This window comes from Gallinula chloropus (assembly GCF_964237585.1).
Source record: "Gallinula chloropus genome assembly, chromosome: 11".
Taxonomy (NCBI): domain Eukaryota; kingdom Metazoa; phylum Chordata; class Aves; order Gruiformes; family Rallidae; genus Gallinula; species Gallinula chloropus.
The window spans coordinates 21279768-21301060 of NC_140096.1; the positions used below are offsets into that span (position 1 = coordinate 21279768).

The 21293-nt window shown below is 38.7% G+C and overlaps 1 protein-coding gene across 2 annotated transcripts in view; it reads right to left on the minus strand.

Annotated features, from left to right (window-relative positions):
• The window catches only part of TENM1 (teneurin transmembrane protein 1), a gene marked incomplete at both ends in the record, with an annotated part of 246298 nt that overhangs the window by 150663 nt on the left and 74342 nt on the right, over positions 1-21293 (minus strand). For both annotated transcript variants that reach the window (XM_084269240.1, XM_084269239.1), the window contains one exon: positions 6453-6693. In XM_084269240.1, the coding sequence (XP_084125366.1) occupies positions 6453-6693 (241 nt within the window). The remainder of the gene's footprint in view (positions 1-6452; positions 6694-21293) is intronic.

The window sequence follows — 21293 nt, forward strand, 5'->3', positions numbered from 1 at the left end:
TCCTTCCAAATACCTGCACTCACACACAGATGGTCTAAAGCCAAGCTGTACATCTACTGTGAGAAACAGCACAAACTTTACTTGACAAATCACATAACCTATGTATATACTATTTGCACTTCCCATACAGATGCCCTAGACATCACTATATCCAGCGGTTGGATACACATCTCTGACCCTTTCTGCTACCCAGTCTCTGCTTCCCAAACCAGCCCTCACTCCTCGTATTAACATGCAATTATGGTTCTCTTTCAAAATGTACATTCATAACTGTATCTACTATTCCATTAGTCAAAATAATGAGCAAAGAGTATCTGCTCACGGCTGTTCAGATTACCGAACAGCACCTGCCATACACATACACATCCTGTCCCACTGTTCCAGGGAAGGCCACAGCAGAGCTCTTCTCAAATCAAAAAACCACAGGAGATAACATGACTAATTTAAATTGCCTCATTGTCCTTACTGACTGGCTCTCAAACTATTCCAAAGAAGGACCCTTGGCCGCCACTGCTGTTAACATGAAACTGTACTTCACTGTAGATGACAAATGTTTATATTTTCATTTCCTTAAGAGATGCTTTCATTCTTTCATTATTAAATTTATGGTCATATTTACAGCTTTTATTTTAAGTTCATGGTTATATTTACAGTTTTCAATTTATCGTTTACAATTCAAAACTCTTCTATCTCTTTAGGATCTTCTGTGCAGTGAAAACACACAGGACTTGGACTGAATTTTCAACCTTACCACATGTCTGTTTTTAATATGGTTGGCCTCTCTATATGGTTAGATTTATTGTTTAATTAGGTAGAAAATGGCAAAACACAAGTGAAACGTCCTAATAGTGAATACTGACCAACGTGATTTGAAGGAAAGATCATAAATGAAGCCCCCCCCTGCATTTATTCTTGGAAGAACCATAAGTCTGGTCATTTAACTCAGGAGCTGGCTCCATTCGCAAACGAGTTCCAAATGAATTGCATTGCTCAGATAGTAATTGTCTCCCTGCTCGGTGGTTTATGCTCATCAACACCTGTGTGCCTTGGGAGCTGCAAAAGCTGTTGCCTTTGCTATGGAAACCCTGAAAGGGGAAAAGGGAGGCACAAAAGCGCTTTCTCTATCCCTGCACCAAGGACAAGATCCACAAGATCCTGAAATGAAGGGACCAGGGAAAAGAATATATGTTCCAAGGGCTCACACTGAAGTCTGTGAGTGTGGACTTGTATACAGACTTTTAATAATTTCCACTTTTAGTATGACTGCAGCTTAGACAGAAAGCCAGCATGCACGGGCTTCTGTGATTTGAAAGGCTACCCAAGCACTTTTTGAAGAGTACAAGTAATTACGAGCTTGATTAAGAAAGAGCAAGGGAAAACCACAGTAGAGAATACATCTCTTGATAAGTGACAGCTGTCAAGGTGTCCCCTACAGTAAACAGAATTACCAACAAGATGATGCTCTTAGGAAAACAGAAATCCAGATAGTCTTACGCACCTTTGAAAACTATGTACTACAGAAAGGAACGATCCCATCTATATGAGGAGCTCAATAAATTCATTGAACTCAAAAACTCTCAGAGTTTTCAGGTGTTTAGAGCCCTAAACAAACTTCAGGGGTCCAAAATATTGCTGAATATTAACTAAAAATCCTAACTGCCTTGAACCCCAAATACTTCTCCTATTATTCTAGCACTTCAAAGTTTTATATAAATTAATGATAATTGAATCTCAGGTTCATGGTCTGGTACCTCACTGTCCCCTTAGAGGAGCTATTACCATGGTGATAAGATTGCTTAAATTAAGCTGTCTTTTTCCACAGTACTTGGCTCATTGCCAGCGCAGTGAAGGGAGATTTCAGTCCATTCAGCACAGCATTAACCTTACTGCCAACACTGCTAAATGGGTTAGAGGGACTAGCAAGAATTTTGATTTAAAAAAGGAAGGAACAAGCAAATATGTAAAATATTGAGACACTAAAGAGAACTAAAAAGAAAAAAAAAATCCCACTTTGAAACAAAATCAAAATTCGGTGAGTTTTGATATGTAGGCAGAAAAGTTAAAAATTCTAATGCTTGGGTAATCCAAATGGCAACCTTTACTCAAAATAAGTGTGTCCGATGGTTTATCCATGAAGGAACTGTAACAGACTACAGGGAGGATCACAAATAATGTCAAGTAAAACATCTATTTTTTTTCCTTCTTATTTGGAAATTTGACTGAAGTAGGAAAATAAACAGCAAACACCAGAAATCAAAACAAAACCAAAGCAAAACACAAACAAACAAAATGCAAGATACAGAAACAAATCCTGAGTCAACTAACAGGGCACAGAGAAAATGGAAAAGACTCGTTTGAATTGTCAGGGTTTAATACATACTCCATAAAAGGTAGTAAGCTATGTTCAGATGGGGCTGTCAGAGATAATGACAATATATTACACTGTAAATCATAAGATTTGAAACGTTAGAGCCCAGCATCTACAAAACCTGAAAAAAACAATTATTTTAGTGGAAAGGATAGGAATAGGCAATAGGTTCCAAGTACTGTGTTCTGGGGGAGAAGTAAAAAAATCAATTTATGTAAAAGCCCAATAACATTCCCCTAAAAAAGAGAATCAGTGTTTCCTGGGTTTTTATGTGGAGTGAGAGATCCTTGCGGTCTTTTTCTGGCAATACTTACAAATTATTTTTCTGTGTGACAATGAAATTACTGCATGTGCATAAGTCATTTTAATAATTAATATGTTGGTGGGGTTTTTTTCCCCCAAACTGTGCCTGTGCACACAGACAGGGCCCACAGCTGGATTTACAGGCACATCCCAGTGCCCAAGGCTGCGGCAGTTTGAGCTGTCACACCTCCTACAGGTACAGCTCCTCTTTCCTCATCAACAGCTATTCTATGACACATCCTCTGAAGTTCAAAAGGTGTTCCTAATTCTTATTTTCATTTGGGTGGCATATAATCAGAATAACTACCGTAATTAGAGACCTGGCCTTGGCAATGACATACATCTAGACTTCTCCTGGCTTTGCCAAAAGCTTGTGTGAACTTGAACAAGTAAAGTCGCCTTTCCAAGTCAATCTCCTCATTAAACAGGAGGGGTAGTAAACTGGGTCCTGACAAAACTGTTTTGCGGATCAGCCCACGCAATATGCCACCTCCAGATGAAGCACAAACCAGAATTTCCCATCTTCCCCTTTCTACAAAAATATGGCAAAGTTTCCTACTACAGGGCACGCTTCAGCACATGTCTTTACTGCAGCCCTTTGCGGTCTAATCGAGGGTTTCAAATTCTAATTAGGTAAGAATATATGTTTAATCAGAGTACTGCAAACGCTTTCAGAACTACAGAATTTTCTTTTACATAACTATGACACATTATCAGTAGGAGCAGACTCCTAAACTTGCTTCATTTCCGACAGCCCAGAGTGAAGAGGATTTACAGTCACACGATTAGTTCTAGGAAATCTCTAATATTACATGGCTACAGAGACACCACGAACACATGTGCTGTTTATAGATTAACCAGAGATACAGCTGGAAGAAAAGCTGAACGTGTGCATTCGGATTTTTGCCTAGTTATTACAGTAGGGAATACATTACCTAAGTCTTCTTTTTTGACTGTAAATGTTCCAAATTAAAAAAAAATAAAATCTGCTTAGGCATATTAGGTATGTACATATTAGGTAGATTTGGTACTATTAAAGATTTAGCACAGAAACACAGCTGCCACTGACATGTTTCCCTTTGTTTTGTAGGATTATGTTTAATGGGCAGCTAAACACTAATGGAGAAGGAAAGCAAGAGAATCCAGGTCTTAGACCAAAGTATCTGTTCAATTCCAGCTGAATCATTCCCTGTTAAAGGAAGGAAAAGCAAGCAGCTAGCCCTTGTTCTCTAAGGCTGTGCTGCGTACTACAGGCTTCTGGGAAGCAGTGATCACAAATGTTTTTATTACAATGCTCCCCTGCCATAACACTTGTCTGCACATAAACTGCAGAGACATCTTGGCAAACAGCATCACAGATCCTGCTCTCAGATTATACAGCCTTGCAGCCAGCTGCACGAGAAGCTGCAGCTAGCTACCAGAGGGTGCATGAAATCAGCGGAAACAACTGCCCAAGGGTAGGAAAGCGGAAAATTCCCAGGCTTTGTGAATTGCTAATGGGGAACCCACAGTAGGTTTTCCAGCCTGAATTCCTAATCCACTGCACAGCCCTTCCAATTACATAATTACAGTCATAACTATGTATCTGTGCCTTTGTTCTTTCTGAGAAGTTTGAAATTTGCAAAACCAGTGAGGAGCCAGAAAAATGAAATGGAATTTAAAAGAGAAAATTGAAAAGTATTTTCCCCAGTGAGGTCTGATGAGAATATAGTGACAGGGATGCAGATGGGCTAAACAAGACCTACCTAACTGTTAACTAAAAAAACCCAAAAGGGCACAAAAGGGTGCAAAATGCCCAGGGATCAGCCATATATGTGGCAGAAGGTATAGATATACAAGCTTTTGTGAAAGTTATCTTTATAACAATTATGTAAACAGAAGCTTCTAGCTCTAGAAGGACTAACTGAACTAAAATTTTGTTGATATTCACTTTCGGAGAACAGTTTCCATTCTCATTGAGTCTTTTTGTGATTTGTACTTAAAGGATTTAGGAAAGTTTTATTTTAGAATGAATCAGCTCATTCTTCAATCACAACTTATTAGCCTTGCAGAGGGAAAAAAACCCCTTAATTTAACACTTCTGATTAGCAGCAAAGTCAAAATTAAGTTCTGTAATAAAATAAAACTTAGAACAAAATTTAGGTTTCTACAATTAATTGCAATAATTGGCCCTCAGACAGAAATGTATTAAAAAGAAAACACTTCCATGCATAACAACATATTCTCTGGATCAGATTGACTGGATGTTGGACCTTCATGTGTTTCCCCACACAACTTTCACAGTTACCACTTTACATGGTTTAAAATGTGAAAACCCAAAGCAAACCCTAGTGAAAATTTCTTGGTGCTCTGCTCACGATGTAGAGGAAGAAAGTTGTAGAAAATCAAGGGCTTGTTTTAAGCTTCAAGTTAGCAAACACAGTTGTAGCTGGAAGCAATCAAATTAGCTAACATTTATCAGGAAAAAACAACCCCAAACCAAGCATATTATAGCCAACACGTCAGATGAAACTGCATTTACCTTCATGGCACAACTTCAGGTAGCAAGACACAGGTTTGCTGAATACAGAATGTATTTGCTTTCAGCTATTTTTCAGAGTAGATACTCTAAATTGTGAATGCTCCTGGATTTGAACCCTCCTGCTTCTGTCCTGCTTCTGGCTGGGACAGGGTTTGTTTTCTTGCTAGCAGCTGGTACAGTGCTGTATTTGGAATTCCAGATGACAGCAATGTTGACAACACACTGATGTTTTAGTTATTGCTAAGTAGTGCTCACACTGAGAGAAGGACTTCTCAGCTTCTCACACTGCCCTGTCATCCAGCAGGCTGGAGAACGAATGCAGACAGAAGAGCTGGCCCAAACTAGTCAGAGGGCTGGTTCATACCATATGGCGTCACACCCAGTGTATAAACTAGGGGGAAAGCTGGCCAGGGGGCCACTGCTCAGTGATGGACTGGGCATCTGTTGGTGGTGAACAATTGTTTTTCATTTGCATCACTCACATTCCAGGAGTTTTACTTTTCAATCTCTTTTTGTTATTTTCCTTTTCATTACTACTATTATTATTATTATTATACTTTATTTATTAAACTGCTCTTATCTCAACCCGTAAGTTCTCTCACTTTTCCAATTCTCTCCCCCATCCCCCTGGGAGGGATGTGAGCGATTGGCTGTGTGGGACTTAGCTGCCAGCTGGGGTTAAGCCAGGATGCTTGCTCAGCTCCCAGCAGCAAGCCTCTCCATGCTCAGTACCTGTCTTGGGCCATATCATTTCTCCATTAGCAGATGATTAGCAAATTATATTCTTTGTGTATATATGCAATAAAGTGTTTAAATATTGAGGGAAATATTATTTCAGTATTATTTCCTATCTTTTCTTATCCACAGGAGCTGCAGCCTGAACATTGACTGCCTCCAGAGTGCCAGAGGACACCGATTAAACAGAACTTCTGTTTGCTGATTGTAGAATGGCTCTGGGAGAATGTGGGAAGGTGAGACAAGTGCACCAGCAGAAATCCTGACTGCACACAACTCCAAAATACCTATGTCATCTATACACCTTAAGGAAAACTTTGCAAGACACCGACTTTTATGAGCATTAATGACCTAGATGAATCAAATAAATAAGGTCTCACATGGCTACATGACATTAAAATGCACTGGCGTGTCCTGAACGACAAACCCTGTCACCATCTCATGTCAATTCCATCCCTCCTCCTGATCTTCTCTGGGTTTTTTAAAACATTTAAGATATGTTGTATACACCCATTTGGCCTGTACCTGGTTTCCAGGGGTATGTTGCTGTTCAAGACCCAGCTGTTATGGAGATGCACCGAGTCTTGCGTACTGGTGGGGGGCGTCGGGGCAGCAGGACTGGGCTGGCTGCGGGTGGTCATTGATCTTCTCTGGAGGGTATCGGCTGTTGGAGGTGGTTTTCTGGCACAGGTACAGGCGTGTGGTGGTGGAGGTGGTGGTGGGAGGGGTCTGAAGGTGAACTGGTTGTGCGGGCTACCTGGCATGTCTGAAACAACAAGGAAAAGGCGAAGAAACCCACAGAGTGTTATTATTTTAAAACTATCAAGAGAGCACGAGCACGATATAATATTTATTGGTATTAAAGCACTGTGCTTTATCATGCTGTTAACCCAGTTGCCTGTAGAATGTTGTTGCAATATATGAAATAATTTAAGCTACCATACCCTACTGCAATGACTATTAGACACAGACACACACCCTCCAGCACCGCAGTTCAGTAGTTCAACAAAAGAAAAAAAAAGAAAAAGAAAGGAAAAAAAAAGAAGATATAACATTCACTTAATTTCTCATAGGATTGTTTTGGGAGGAGGGTAAAGAACAAATATATCAAGTTGACATTGAATTGCAGCACAGATACCAACCGATTTCATGAGGTACAAATCTCGTTTAAAAACACCATTGAAAGAAATAGAAACAGCATAAGAATGAGTCTTGAACTCCAAATCAGGAGAGAAAATAATTGAGTAATTCCTACCACCTAACAAACGTCTTTCATAAAACAAGGTTAACACATTTCTGCAAGTTCATTATTGTGCCTATTAAAGGAGACCTGGGAAAAGGCACTCTTACAGCCTGCCCAAAGCACCAGCGACCCAGACACCCTGCAAGGGAGTTTTATGGCAGCTAAGGGCAGATGAGCTGGCAAGGAGCTCACAGCCACTGGACCAGGCAGCGAAGGAGACAGTATGAGAAACATGCATGGTGGGTACGTGAGGCCCTGCTACCTACAGGACTCTCAGCATGGGCCTTGAGCAGCAGAGAACACCGTAAGGTCCTGCCCTGCCCTTACACTGCTACATGGCTTTGAGGTGGCTCAGCCTGTGCCAGGGAGCTCGAATCCTCCTGCAAAAGACAAGGAAGATACACGTATGGTGGACAATAAAATCTGGCTTTTCTCTACTTCCCACAGAAGTCTCCAAAGCCTCTCAGTACCGGAAGAAACACAACTATGGAGAACTGAGAAATTCCTTTTTAAAGGAACAATAACAAGTAGTTTGCAAAAAAGATGCTGACAAAAGTTGCTGCCAGACTGGGTGCTCTGTGAAGCTACTAACATGAAACTCTTCCGCCGCTCCGTCCCATCCTGTACTCACCCTCGCTCTCCCTTGCGCCTCAGCAGACCTCCGGTTAAATTTGCACAAAACCGGCTAGAGTGGAGCTCTGATGAACCTGCAAACATTCCCTGCAAGGAACTGCTGCTGCCATCCATTTACAACACATGGCTTCTTCAAATTATGACAAGATGTGTTTTCAAGGTGAAGGATGAAAGCGTGGCCCTTCCCTTGGAGGAAGGGCTGGTGGAGGAAAAAAAACCCCACACTTTTTATTCTGTGACAGTCACAATTTACGCCAACTGGAGAAACAAGGTTGTTTAGTGCTCCACATAAGCTTTTCTATGCTGTGGTAAGCAAAGCTGTCACGGATTTGGCCCAGACTTAATCCTTTTAATTTCATTGATCTTTTATCAAGGCAGCATTCTTACAGTTGCATTAAGGTTTACGCTGTAATGTTAGTTTGCATATATCAGAAAAGCATTTCTAAGCATATTAGAAAATTGGAGACCTCAGTAAATTAAATCACTGGAGTCAACAGTCCAGAGCTCTGAAATAATCTGCTAAGGCACTTTCATATAATAATTAATCTCAGTAAATCCTGTATCCTGCTATTTTAGAATTGAAAGCTACCCAAATTTTGGACACAATATTTAATGTCCAGCATCCTCACGTATTTGATCAATGACATCCCTTTACTTAGTGGTATCAATCTTAAATCCACTCTACAGAAAATCTGCAGGATTATTATACATCCTATAATTTGCATGACATGACATTTTAATGGTTGTGCCACTGCCCTGTTAGAAAATTGCTGATCTTTGCCAGAACACGTGGTTAGAGTCTCCAAGGTACATCAAAATGTAAATGCTGAGCAGCCAAGGTGACTGCTTCTCTAGGTAAATGGGGAAAAATGATATCATTTATATGGCAGCGCATCTTTTATCCCCTCCCCTGCCCCCCCCCCCCCCCCCCTTTATCTGCACTGTCCCTATCCTGTCGATAGCACACAATTATCTGACAAATACTTTGGTTTGTTCCATGAAACAGACCAGTTCTGCTTTGTGAACCATAAAGCATTTCTGGTTGAGAGGGAACTTCAAATCTCCCAGGGCAATTTATCACAATACTTTAACACATCAGATTTCCTGGGGGGATTCCTTTTTAATTATCACACTGGTCAACCCTCTGGTCCAGCTTTTGGCATGACAGAAAACCTCACATCAGACTCTGAAGTATTTTGGTGATTTAAAGACAAGTCTTCTGCATCAGACCTTCACTTCAGTGAAGCAATGCAAATTCGTTATGCTGAGAATCAGCCTGAGTTTCCAATTAGTTTTTAGAGACTTCCTAATTTAGCAAAGTTATTTTTATTTTGCTTGAAACTAAGTCTACATCTCATTAACTTTATTTTTATACCACAAAAAAATCTTGCTTAGGATATAAAGCAGCATTATAACTAAATATGCATGCTTACAACTCTTCAAGACTCTGAATAAACAGTAGGCTCTGTAAAATAACTTAATGCAAAAATCATATAAATACCTGAAAAGTGGTATTACACAAGATACTTTTTCTAAAGCCAACAAGTTTTCAAAATGTATGGGGGTGATATAGAAATTGGTCTAACTATGAATTTTTACTCTGTTGCTATTGTTAGCATAACGCTACCCATAGCAACTCCTGGGTTTATTTTTAACGGTTGCTAATAACGATCAGATTTCTAAATTATTTTTTTTTACATTAGTAAGTCCATACATAATATGCAAATACATTGTTACTTGGTTTCAATGCATTCACTGACATGGTAGAAGTTTCTAATCATCTAAAAATGTAACTATAAAACACGATTTCAATTCAAAACTTTGCATTTTCAATATTTGGGTTCAAATGAGGTTTTGAGCTGAGGAGTGTCCAAGCTGGAAGAGATGCTCCTGGCCCTTGCGACTGGCCGCCTCATCTGCACTTGCATTCAGCCTATTACTATTATTTTATTTTAGAGACAGAAGCAGCTGTTTAGAACATGTCTAAATTATTTTCCCTGAGAATTCATTATTTTTAAGTAGTTCTCTCATTTCAGCAGTGCATATCTAGAACTGTGATGTCTCCTGAAAAGATCTATAGAACATTCTGCTGCTTCGCTGTATATTGGGTCTGTGTTGTTTGCCTCTCACACACAGGCTTCCCATCCACTGCACAAACTGCACTTAAACTCCTTTCTCCTACTCTTTTTCAAATTTACTATTTTTAAGGGCTTTGCTTTCATTCTTCAATAATGAAGTTAATTTGTTTTCCAAACTCCATGCCCCCACTCCTAAAGAGCAACCACCTACGAACAGGAAAAGCTTCGCTTGTAACTGTGCTACTTGCAAGGAATTTCTGCTTGCTCTCCTTTCTTTCAAGTTGGAAGGGAGGATTTTTGCTTCTGTCCTGAACATTTCTGAGTTCTGACTCACTCTTTTGGATAATTATTACTACTTGAACCATATTGAACACATGCTGCTCCATGGCAGCTGTATAATGGAGCTTGGTATCCTACAGATATGGAACGCAGACCGCACCAACTCCTCTTCAACTGCCAAGTTCTACTGCTTTTTCCTACAGGAAACACAGTAACTCAGATCTTGGGTTTTTACTAGTGCTCTACTTAACAGAAAGTTAATTATCTTAGAGGATCCCCTTACTCTGTCACGTTGGTCGAGCACTGCCATTCTGCTCAGAAGCTACCCGAAGCACAGAGCAACGGACGGGAGTATCATTAACACAAACTCATTTTCCTTAAGAGTCAAGCTAAAAGGCCTTTGCAATCATAAACACATAGCTGAATTGCTTTATAGATTGACAAAAATTAAATAAGCAGCTTTATCAAGTAGTTAGCACCTGATTAAAAATTAGTTTTGAAAAGCCTTTGCTGAAGCACTTTCCCTACGGTTTTGAAGGTATACTTCACTACACTTTTTTGGATCCACATGGAAAGAAGGGGTAATTGAACTGTTTTATCATTTACTGACAAGCTTACAATAGCCTGTATTGTTACCAAGTGAAGTATATCAGAAACAATATATTAAAAAGTAACGAACCATAAAAAGATTTGCATCTAACCTGTAGTGCTTTTAAGATTTTTTTTTTCCAGTTCCTAAATTCATTATGTATTGTTATGCTTGGATTTTAATATTTTTTAACTAGACATGTCTCAACTGAGTATAAATTATCTTGCAAACCATTATTTGATGAACAAAATAGCAACATATGTTCAAAGAACTAAGTTTAGTTTATTGAGAAGTTCTATGGATAAGCTAGTGCTTGGTGACAAGCCATTATGTAGTTTTTCTCAAGCAGAGACGATGGAGCATAATGCTGCTTACCAAAACAAAGCCCTGGAACGGGTTAATCTGCATCCTGCTGGATGATGTGTCTGACACCATCTGACAGCATGGAAGGATTATGCCCAGAGCACCATGCCCAACTTACATAAATGGGCACTGAAGAACTGGAAAAGGTTGGTGCAGAGGAGACAAAGGATGTGAATGTGTAAGACTAGAGCTAAAAAGCACAGAAAAAAATTCTCAATTTCACGATGAGATTTATGCTCTGGCTCTAAGAAACAAAGAATTAGATCTTGGTGCTACCACTGCACACTGCTAGCTCTGCTACCTGTTAACAAACTCACTCTGTAAATCTTAACATCCTTTCCTTCCATTCTGAATTTTAAATTATTCTTTTTCTATGTATGCACAAATGACCTTGCTAAGCACCTAATTATTTTTCCCTCTCTCTGAATTCCTTTTCTTTTTGCTGCCACATATATTGAGAGAAGGTGAATATGAAAAAAAAATTGCATATGAAATTGCTGCACTGACGTAGGAATTCACATTCCACTTCTACAACTTGCTGCTTCTGATGTAGCTCAACATTTAGGTGGCCTACCCTACTTTCAAAATCCTTTGCTTCACAAACTTTGTCAGATCACCAGCTTGTAAAAGTTTTGCACGAGTACCTTTAATACCATGTTACCTTTAGGTTATCATTTTGCTGTACACAATTTTTTCAAATCAGCCTTACTGCACAGTAAATCTTCCAGAATATAAAGTATGCAACATCTCTAAAGAATTCTACAAATCATATATTTCTATGCAAATAAAGTTTATAACGTAATGAAAGCTTATAAACTAAAGGTCATACAGACTCAGAGTTTACATACTAAGTAAAAGAGATTTAGAGACCTCTGGAGAATAGGACTACTTCCCACCTCAGCCTGCTGAGTTGTGCCCACGGTGCTTTGAGCTCACCCTGCAGCAGCACATTTTCCTTGGTTAGCACGTTGGGATGGACTGGAACAGACTGAGGGAACAATTAAGCATTGGGCAGCATCAAGGAGCTCTGGGCACTTTATTTATCAGTACAGATGAGCTCTCATATAACCAAGTATATAAATTTCAAGCTGCACTGCCAATCTGAGAGTAGCGTGAATCCTCCGTTATCGTTATTTGGGCTGCACTGAAAACACAGCACTTCATTGCTGAAGAAAAATCAACAGAGATCTTCTGCCACATACTTTGAATGGCATCAATGCACATAAAATACTGCTGGATTTACATGATATTAATGATGTCCCTTGAATCCCTCACAATGACACACACACGGTAGCAGCTTCGAGCTCATAATGAGTGGATCATTTTAACAAAAAGAGATTTGGCAAAATAAGAACTCTAATAATTTCCTAACACTAACAGAAACACTTTCTCCTTTAGTACTTTCCAGTTTATCCATATTTAAAAATGAAAACCGATGACAATCCAACTTTTTTAAACAAACACAAGTAACTTTTAGATGGAGTGCTGTATAACTATTTTTAACTACACAGGAAGAAAAGGCTACTCTGCATTGAAGCTACAAGGACAGCAAGGACTTGTAACAATGGCTATGCAGCCCTTACTTTTCCATTTTTACACTAGCAGCCAAAACTCGTTCTGGAAGGCCTGAGTGACTCTATTTTGCAAACAGTTGTAACGGACCTCATTTGAGGAAAATTAACAAAAGCATAATTACCCAATTTTGAACAATGGAATAAAAAGGAACGATGAGAACATTGCCAGAAGTCTCTGTTTAAAACATCTTTGTTTTTACAGGAGCAAATTTTTTATGTTTCTTTAATTCTGTTCAATACAATCTCTTGTGAAATAGTGCTAAACTCAGCTAAAATTCCTTCTGGAGTCCATAGTTATTTAGCTAATATGATCCTGGGATCTTTCCATTATTTTAATTTACATTTTTGGTCCATTTCTAACAAACAAATGATGGACTACTTAAAGTTTACTAGAAAATTTTCACAAATTGTATAAATGAATTTTATTACCTGCATATGATACTGATATTAAGTAACAATGCCTTAAAACTTCTAGCACTAATGACTATAAGGAATTTTCATTAGCAGGACTTGGGTATTTGCCAGTAATTTGCCATTCCTGTTGCAGCAACAGGATGGCAAAACTGCCAGGCTCTATTTCTGATAAAACATCAATTAATGGCATTACAAAAGAAAAAAAGACAATATTGTCAATCTCTTAGTGTTTTTTGAAAATAAATCAGAAGTCTGTCTGCAAACAAAGTGTTTTCTGATCCAGCTGCAGGAAGATGCAGGAGAATTTTTCAGGGAAAAGAATGGAGGTTAGAACTCATTAGAGAGGGAAAGGCAGTGATTTATCACTAGGGAACACTCACCCCTCCCAACTCTGCTGATAGGATGCATTTAATAATATTCTGTCTTTCAAGATTCAAAAAAACGCTGGCATCTGTCGTCTCCGTACTGTATACTTAACTTGTCAGTTTTACTTTGTAACATTCTTGAAATAAGACTGATAAACTCTTTTTTTTTTTAGGGGTATGTGGGGGAGTGCTTTTGCTTTTTCTGATGGTGGAAATGTTAATATACTGGAACCGAAAGCAGGGTTTGTGAGCCCAAAGCTCTATATTTTTTCCTCCAGCTGTATCAGCTGGTGCAATGAAAGACGTTACCTTTCCTGACAAACTTTGCCTCACTTAGAGGCACTTATATCTGTAGACCATTAGAGCTACAGCAGCACTACTGCTCCTTAATTAACTCCATCACTCAGTGTTTTAACTTGGGAGCCTGATTGCTGAAGTAGAATAATTTTGGACATAAACACTGCAGTATAAGACACCAGTCTCTGTGCTGTAGTTTGTAACCAGAAATGAGTTTCAGGTTATAACGCTGTGTACTGAAGATAAGATGGGAGTTTTAAATGTTATCATGCAGAAGCACCTGACAATATAAACACGCTGATGCATGTGCACATAAAATGAACATTGCCAAAGGGGAGTGAGGAGCTGGAGCTCCTGAGGTGCTTTTATTCTGCTGAATTGTCTGAATTATAGCTTTGCCCCATAGTACTTCTTCATATAGCTGTTAAATACTCTACGTATAATATTTATGTGGAAACTACTCCATTTATGTAAAATGCTCACACTTATGTCAATTAATGTGACAAACTCAAAATGAAACTATCCTACTCACTCCCATCTCCTTCGTTGCAGGTGGCACACCCATCAGATCCTCTCAAATACCCATCTGGTTGAGCCATGACTCCTGGAAACTCCCTACACTCTGGTCCAACACAAGACAGACCCGTCGGTGGTCAAGTCGCAGAGGTCAAGGGCAAAACGTGAGGGGAGAAGAAAAGCAGCGCTCCAATTATGATGGAGAGACCGAGGGAACATCCTAAACAACCATCCCAGGCTTCCAGCGGATTGTTTAGCAGATCAAGCAGCTGCTGGTACAATTAACATCACACAGCACTGGAGGGATAGGAGTGGAGACTGACAGCTCCCAGCCAGCTTAAAGGTGATATTTCAGGAGAATACGTAATTCCTGCCATTACTTAAAAGTGGTGGGTTCAGTCGATACCACAAGTTGTAACTTCTATCAGTGGCAACTCCCAGGGGACAGTGCAATCACTGTTCTAACACTCCAAACAAAGCGGGAGAGATTATAGCTTACAGGCTAAGCCTATCATCCAGGTTTACAAAAGCCAGGCGGTTACAAGTAGCCTGGCAGCAGATTTTGATGACCTTAGAGGTGAACAGATTCTGATTAAAGAGCAGTTTATGATTGGTAAAATAGGTTGCAAGCAGCCACGGCTGTAAAAATTAATGTTTCCCCAGTTATTGATGGTTTTCGGCAGAGTGATGTATATTCAAGTTTTGGCCTCTGTGTCATTAAATTCATTAGCTGTGAGGGCTTTCTAAAATGGATCTATGGGTAATGGGATTAGCAACTATACATCATACCGAAATATACAGTGTATTTAGCCCAGTAGTTCAGTGGAAATACCACGAATACGGACATATTAAGCCACTTTGTTGCCAATCTCTACAGCAGATGATAACCTTCCCGGCCTGCCTCTTGCCTCCTTCATCTGTGTTCCTGTTACTTTGCAGCATTTTTAAGAAAAAAAAATACTGTTACAGACCCAAATAACACAAAACCCTGCAGCATTCAAGTTTCCTGCACAGTGGTGGCTGACATGAAGGCTTTTCCATTTCATGCCTTGCCTTCTCAAGGCTGGGGACAGGGACATGAGTCTTACCAGCTGCCTGAAGCACAGCATCCTGTCCAACATGAAAGCCCAGCCATAAGAGAGATCAGTCTGTTGATTTATTCTTTTTTGTAAATATAAATTTGTGCTACGGCTCCACAGAAATATGGAAAGATGAGAAGCCCTGAGTCATGGTTAACTTTCTGGCTTCAAGGATAAATGACACTCTACCTTCTCCCACATGGATATATAAAGGCTTTGCCAAGGACACTTGACTCTCTGTACTCCAGGTGATCATGTCAAATCCAGACATCTAGAATGTCTCCTGACTTTATTCTGCAGAGTGTAATTGAAAATATTGCATCCACTTTTACAATCAATACCCTGTACAGATATAGAAGCTTGAAGCTCTTCTGGATAAGTCTCTACACCTACATATTTACTTCATGTTTAAGAAAATCCTTTTGGAAAGGTATTAATGAGGGAACATCAGGAGAAATATAGCCTACTTTCTATATTCATAATATTCAGAAGAATATGTTTACAGCTTATATAGGAAAATGAAGGCCTCTAAAGAACAGTATTCTACATGGCTTTGTTATGGATGTTACCTTGACAATAAACTGCTTGATATGAAAAACTTTACATATATTTCCAGTGATTGTTATATGAATATAGGGAATATTGAACAAATAATTCATTTACCTGTGGTTATATAGTAATTTGTTGAGGGGCAGAACAATCTATCAAATATATTCATCACATGTAAACACATGTAGAGTTTAACTGTGACACTATATGCATATATATCCCAAATTAATCAAAAGAATATTAATGTAGTATTATGAATAAATACTAAGAAATATTTATCTTGAGAGAAAAGTTTGTGTCTAGATTTTGTGTAACCATTATAGCCAGTTAAATAGACCGCAATGTCTGTAAGGGAACTGCAGAAAGCCTTAGATAGGGCTCAACATCACATTCAGCTGGAGGATACAGAGAACCACAACACATGGTCATCACATGGAAATTAAAAGTTACTTTCAATTATGGTATTGTGATGTGGGGATTTGTTTGGTTGTTTAGTTCTTCTGGACAGTTTGCTTGCCTTTCTGGGGAAGAGGTGCAGTGGTGAAGTGATGGTCCAGGGAAACCACAGTAGTACTAGAGCCATCTGGGTGGCCTTGCTCTCCAGAAGAGAAGACAGCTTGCTCAAAGCTGTCTTTTCAGAACAAATATCCCTTGACCTACAAAGTTCAAGCAGAATCCACCATCAATCACTGGGCTCCATCTCATTATAAACCTGCATCTCTGTACTAGCTCTCTTGAAATTATTTCTGTTGTGTTCTCTGAGATTTAATCTGAAAGTGATTCTTCTTTCTCTGTAGACTGCATGGGGCAGCAGAAGCGTTTCTTGCTACAATTTTCTGCTAGCTGTTTTGGATGCTTGGCTTTACCCATTTCCTCTTGGTCAGGAAACTGGACTGTTTTTCAACTTTGATTCTATTCTACTTCACAAACTTTAGTTGTCAGATTTTGTAAAGAAGAGTTCTTTAAGACAAATTACAGTTTCAAATCATAGATTGTCCTTTTGAAGTTTCGCTTTAGAAGGTAAACAAATTTTTAAATAGATAATTATTTAAAATGCTCTTTTAATTCTCTGTTTAAACAGAGAATTACTCTTTTTAAAAGGAGAGATGTTTATTAAAAAACCAAGAAGCATGGTAACCTTAGCTGTAGCATAGTTAGCATCAATTTACTTTTGGTAATCCTTAGAAGTACGTGGCATTATTTAAGGAGTTTGCATATAATATAAAAGCTGTTTGTCACTCATCAAATGACGTTACATGGTAACTAAATTACACTTAGTTAAAGGATATACCTCAGTGTTGACTTAGCTGACTACTGCCTTTTATCCCTAGAGGTAGTTAACAAGTTCCTGTCTCTCTCAACTTAATCCACAAATAAAAGAAATACTTCTACAAAAAGATCTATTCCTGCCATTGATGTCTGCTCACATTTTATTCAGGCATGTTGACACTTCTCCTATAGTTCTGAGCTCGCTGGGAGGAAAGACAATGCTACATGTGTAACTGATGGCAAACAAAGAATCGATTATTTTTTTAAAGAAAAGGAAAACTCCCGTAGGGAAAGACAAAATAATAACATGGAAACACATAATGCCTGAAAATGATCACAACAGCCTAGGCACAAACCCAGTTTCCAAGCTAGTCTCCCTAACTCATACTGAGGCATTTACGAGTAAGCATACAGACTTCCTGAAACACCGATATGCTTCGACCGCTCCACCAAAGCAGAGGCTGCGGCCTGGTTCTCTGAACTATTGAGGACTTTTAACTTCACTCTGCATTTTATTATTAGGAGCAATTTTAACACCTCCGGAGATCTGAGCAGAGCACCTCCCAAGGACCAGCAGGTCACCGCTGCAGGAAGGAGCTGGTTCAGTTCGCTACCTGCAGGCAGTGAGGTCTCACAGGCCTCTCCTGCCAGGCCTGCGTAACTCCCCACAGAAAGCCGGTGCAATTCAACACCAACAAAGGTTACATTACTTTACTGTAACAACAGGTTGTAAGAGTTCTCTGTGACCATATCCTCAGCTCACCTTTCAACAAGTTCCTACAGTGGTTTTCACTCAAGGCTTATCTATATAGTTACTTAACCTCTTTGTAAATAAGATGCACATTTTTGAATATTACTAGAAATTACATCTATAAAATATAGAATAAAACCTTCAAAACAAATGCATAAAGAAGTATCAAGGGAAGCATACTTTTTCATATGAATCTAACCAACAAAGTATTTTAATGAGTGCACATCTATTAAGAGAATTCTCAGGACACTGTAATTATTATTCATTTTCTAGAATTGTTTCACCATGAAGGTTTATGCTACTACAGGGACTTTAATGTTTATGTTTTGTGACGGCTGCGTTGACTATTAAAAAGCAATTTGGCTGACATTTTAAGTCTTTTGTTGCCAGTTTTAATTGGATTGTTCACCAAGCATCAACTCCCCCGTTAACTGCAAAAATTACAGGCCAACGTCAGTTTATAGTAATGACTGTTTAATGATTTTATACTGTCAGTATGCCAGCTTCATATGGATGCACGCATGATTAGTTTCATATCAAGACCTGTAATTAAATAATTGAAACCTAAACAATAGAGAATATCAAACAGGAACACATCCTTAATAAAGACTCAGAGATTTATCAAAGTACTCATTCCAAATTAAGATGTAATTAATGTTTCGAGGTCAAACAGTGCAAGAGTTTGTGTTAAGGGAGTAAGTTCTCCGCACCTTTTGCTACAGAAGAAATTTCCCTGCAAGTGATGCAAAGTTTCAGAGCTCACTGCAGCGAGTCTTTGCTTATCATTCTTAAAACTGACTAAAAATTCTTCAGAACTCATTATTAGCTATTTTTGTTTGCTTTCCAGACTAGGTAAAGCTGCTTTTATAATAATAATTACAAGATATAAAAATAATTATACCTCAACTGAAACTTACAGTACTTATAATCAAAGAACAACAAGCCTACTAACTTCTCAGAAATTCAGATTCTTGAAAGAAAACCGATTATTATTATTCTTTGTTCAGCTCTGAATCCTATGCCAAACTCCTACATATTTCAGAATGTCAAATAGAGAAAGGAAGAAAAAAAGGCTTTTAGAAGACAAGTCTTTGAAAATGTGAAATATCCATGAAAAATAAAGCCAGAAGTAAAGACTCACAAAGCAGGGCCAGCAAGTTCCTCCTCATGCTGCTGTTCAAGAAGCTGGAGGTTTCTTGAAGAATTCCATGCCTTATGGCTGTGGCCATCCAACGAGGATGGTGCCTCCTGTAGGCAGTTAAATGCTTGAATCAAGCGAAACAGAGTTCTTTCTAAATTTTGACACTCAAAAAGTCTAGGGAAAAAAAATTACTGACCAAGGGTTTTCACTGGCTTATTAATAAGCACATCTGCACTATAAAATTTGGGATAGGGTGCCTCTGTAAACTCAGCTGGTACGTTTATGGATTCCCATTAAGCTTAGACCTCAAGGGTCGAACACCAGACTTTATTGTGTTATGCATTCAGTAAGGATTCAGGCAAATTTCAGCAATTTATAGCAACTTGGAAGAACTTTCATCTGTTTTCATGCTTGACTTTTATAGACTATAGTCACCTACTAGAAAATATTAACCTGCTGGAAAGTCAATAGATTTTTCAAGGTTGCTTCATTTTTATGTACAAAAAGCTGTATGCCTTGCAGAATCATTCATTTTCCTTTTATTGCCAGGATGATAGCTTAAAACCTGTTCTGACCAAACTTTTAAGCAGATGGCTTTATTTGAAAGATTGAGGGGTAAATTTAGGACCCATTTCTTTTCCCAGTTACAACAGCATGATATGGGATTAACTCCATTGATTTCAATTATGTCGTTCTGCCTTGGTTTGCTAGATGTAACCACAGAAGCTTGCAGTCCAACTTCGATAGGGCATACCCATTTTTTATATATTTAGAAACAGAAAATTTGTCACTTCAAAATATTGGCCACGGAACACCGCGTGACTCTGTTCCAGGAATGGGGTTACTGTATTTGTGATTTAGAAAGAGATGAACCACTGAACCAGTAAAATACAGCTTGGCACAAACTTATTTCGATTTGTAAAATAAGAAGGTCCAGCAGAGGTATGTGAATGGACCATACATCAGCAGATGAAAATTCACATCGACAAATGCAACGTATCTCAAATTGATTGCTGAGATATAAATTAACTCCAAGTACTCAGAAAATGGACCTGTGTATGTCTGTAAACAGCTCAATGAAAACCTCTTTTCTATGTACTGCTTTAGTCAAAAAATGTAACAGCATGGAAAATAAAGCAAATTGGAATGAAAGTAAAAAGGCAAATAGTGTTAAATCATTACATACACATCCTGCAGAATACTTTGTTCCATTCTCAACACTTTTTTTTTTTATCCCCTCTGAGCAATTTGGTAAAAATAGAAAGGATTTTACAGTCAGGTGACTAGACCAGCACTGTGAAAAACCACTACGTGAGGAGACACTAAACAGATTGTGTAAACAGTTTAAAGAGAAGCAAGATGTAAATGATAGAGAAACAACATAATGAACTCAATAGGTAAGCAATTATTTCCACTCACAATAAAACTGTTAGGAGAGAAATTTAAAACTGATAAAAGGGAATACCCAGGGGTGTTCTTTTTTCTTTTTAACAACACATTTAATCCAGGAACCTGTTGCTGCAAAGTACCATTGAGATGAGGATGTCGCAAGTATTTTATCTATAAAATTCTACACAGGTACTTATTCATCCACACAGACTAAGCAGGCAATATACATACAAACCTAAGTGTATCTAAATATAATACTGACATACAAGGAAGCATTTTTATGCATCTAAGTGTATGATACACACATATACATTATACATACACAAAACCCCCAGCTGAACTCAAACCCCAAAGGAAAACAAAGTTAGTTTTTGCTCTGTTTACTTATAAGGCTAAATTTTTATCACCTTGAAGGATCTCATTTCACTTATGTTAGTACAACAGCATGGAGCAAAACTGTACTCACTGCTTGCTTCCTCCTCCGGCCAGAGGACTCCAGCCATTGCTGAATTCCTTCCTGCGTGACCAGGTCAGCCCTGGTTTTGTCAGAAGACATTTGGGGAAAACAAGATGAGCATGTCATTTACTCAGTCAACCGATGAAACAAGTTTAAGGCAAGCCATTCTCAGGGCTGAGAAAGAAGAATGGATCTGCCTTGAAGTCAGGTATCACCAATAACGCACAAACTAGAGATGAAATACTCGATTTGCAGATCTCGGAGTGAGCTAGGTATGGACACTTAAATAGCAATTTGAAACTCAACACACATAAAGAACCCACAAAACCACTTCTAAAGGATTTATGGTCCAAAACAGAATGGTTCAAGTCTCCTTCTGA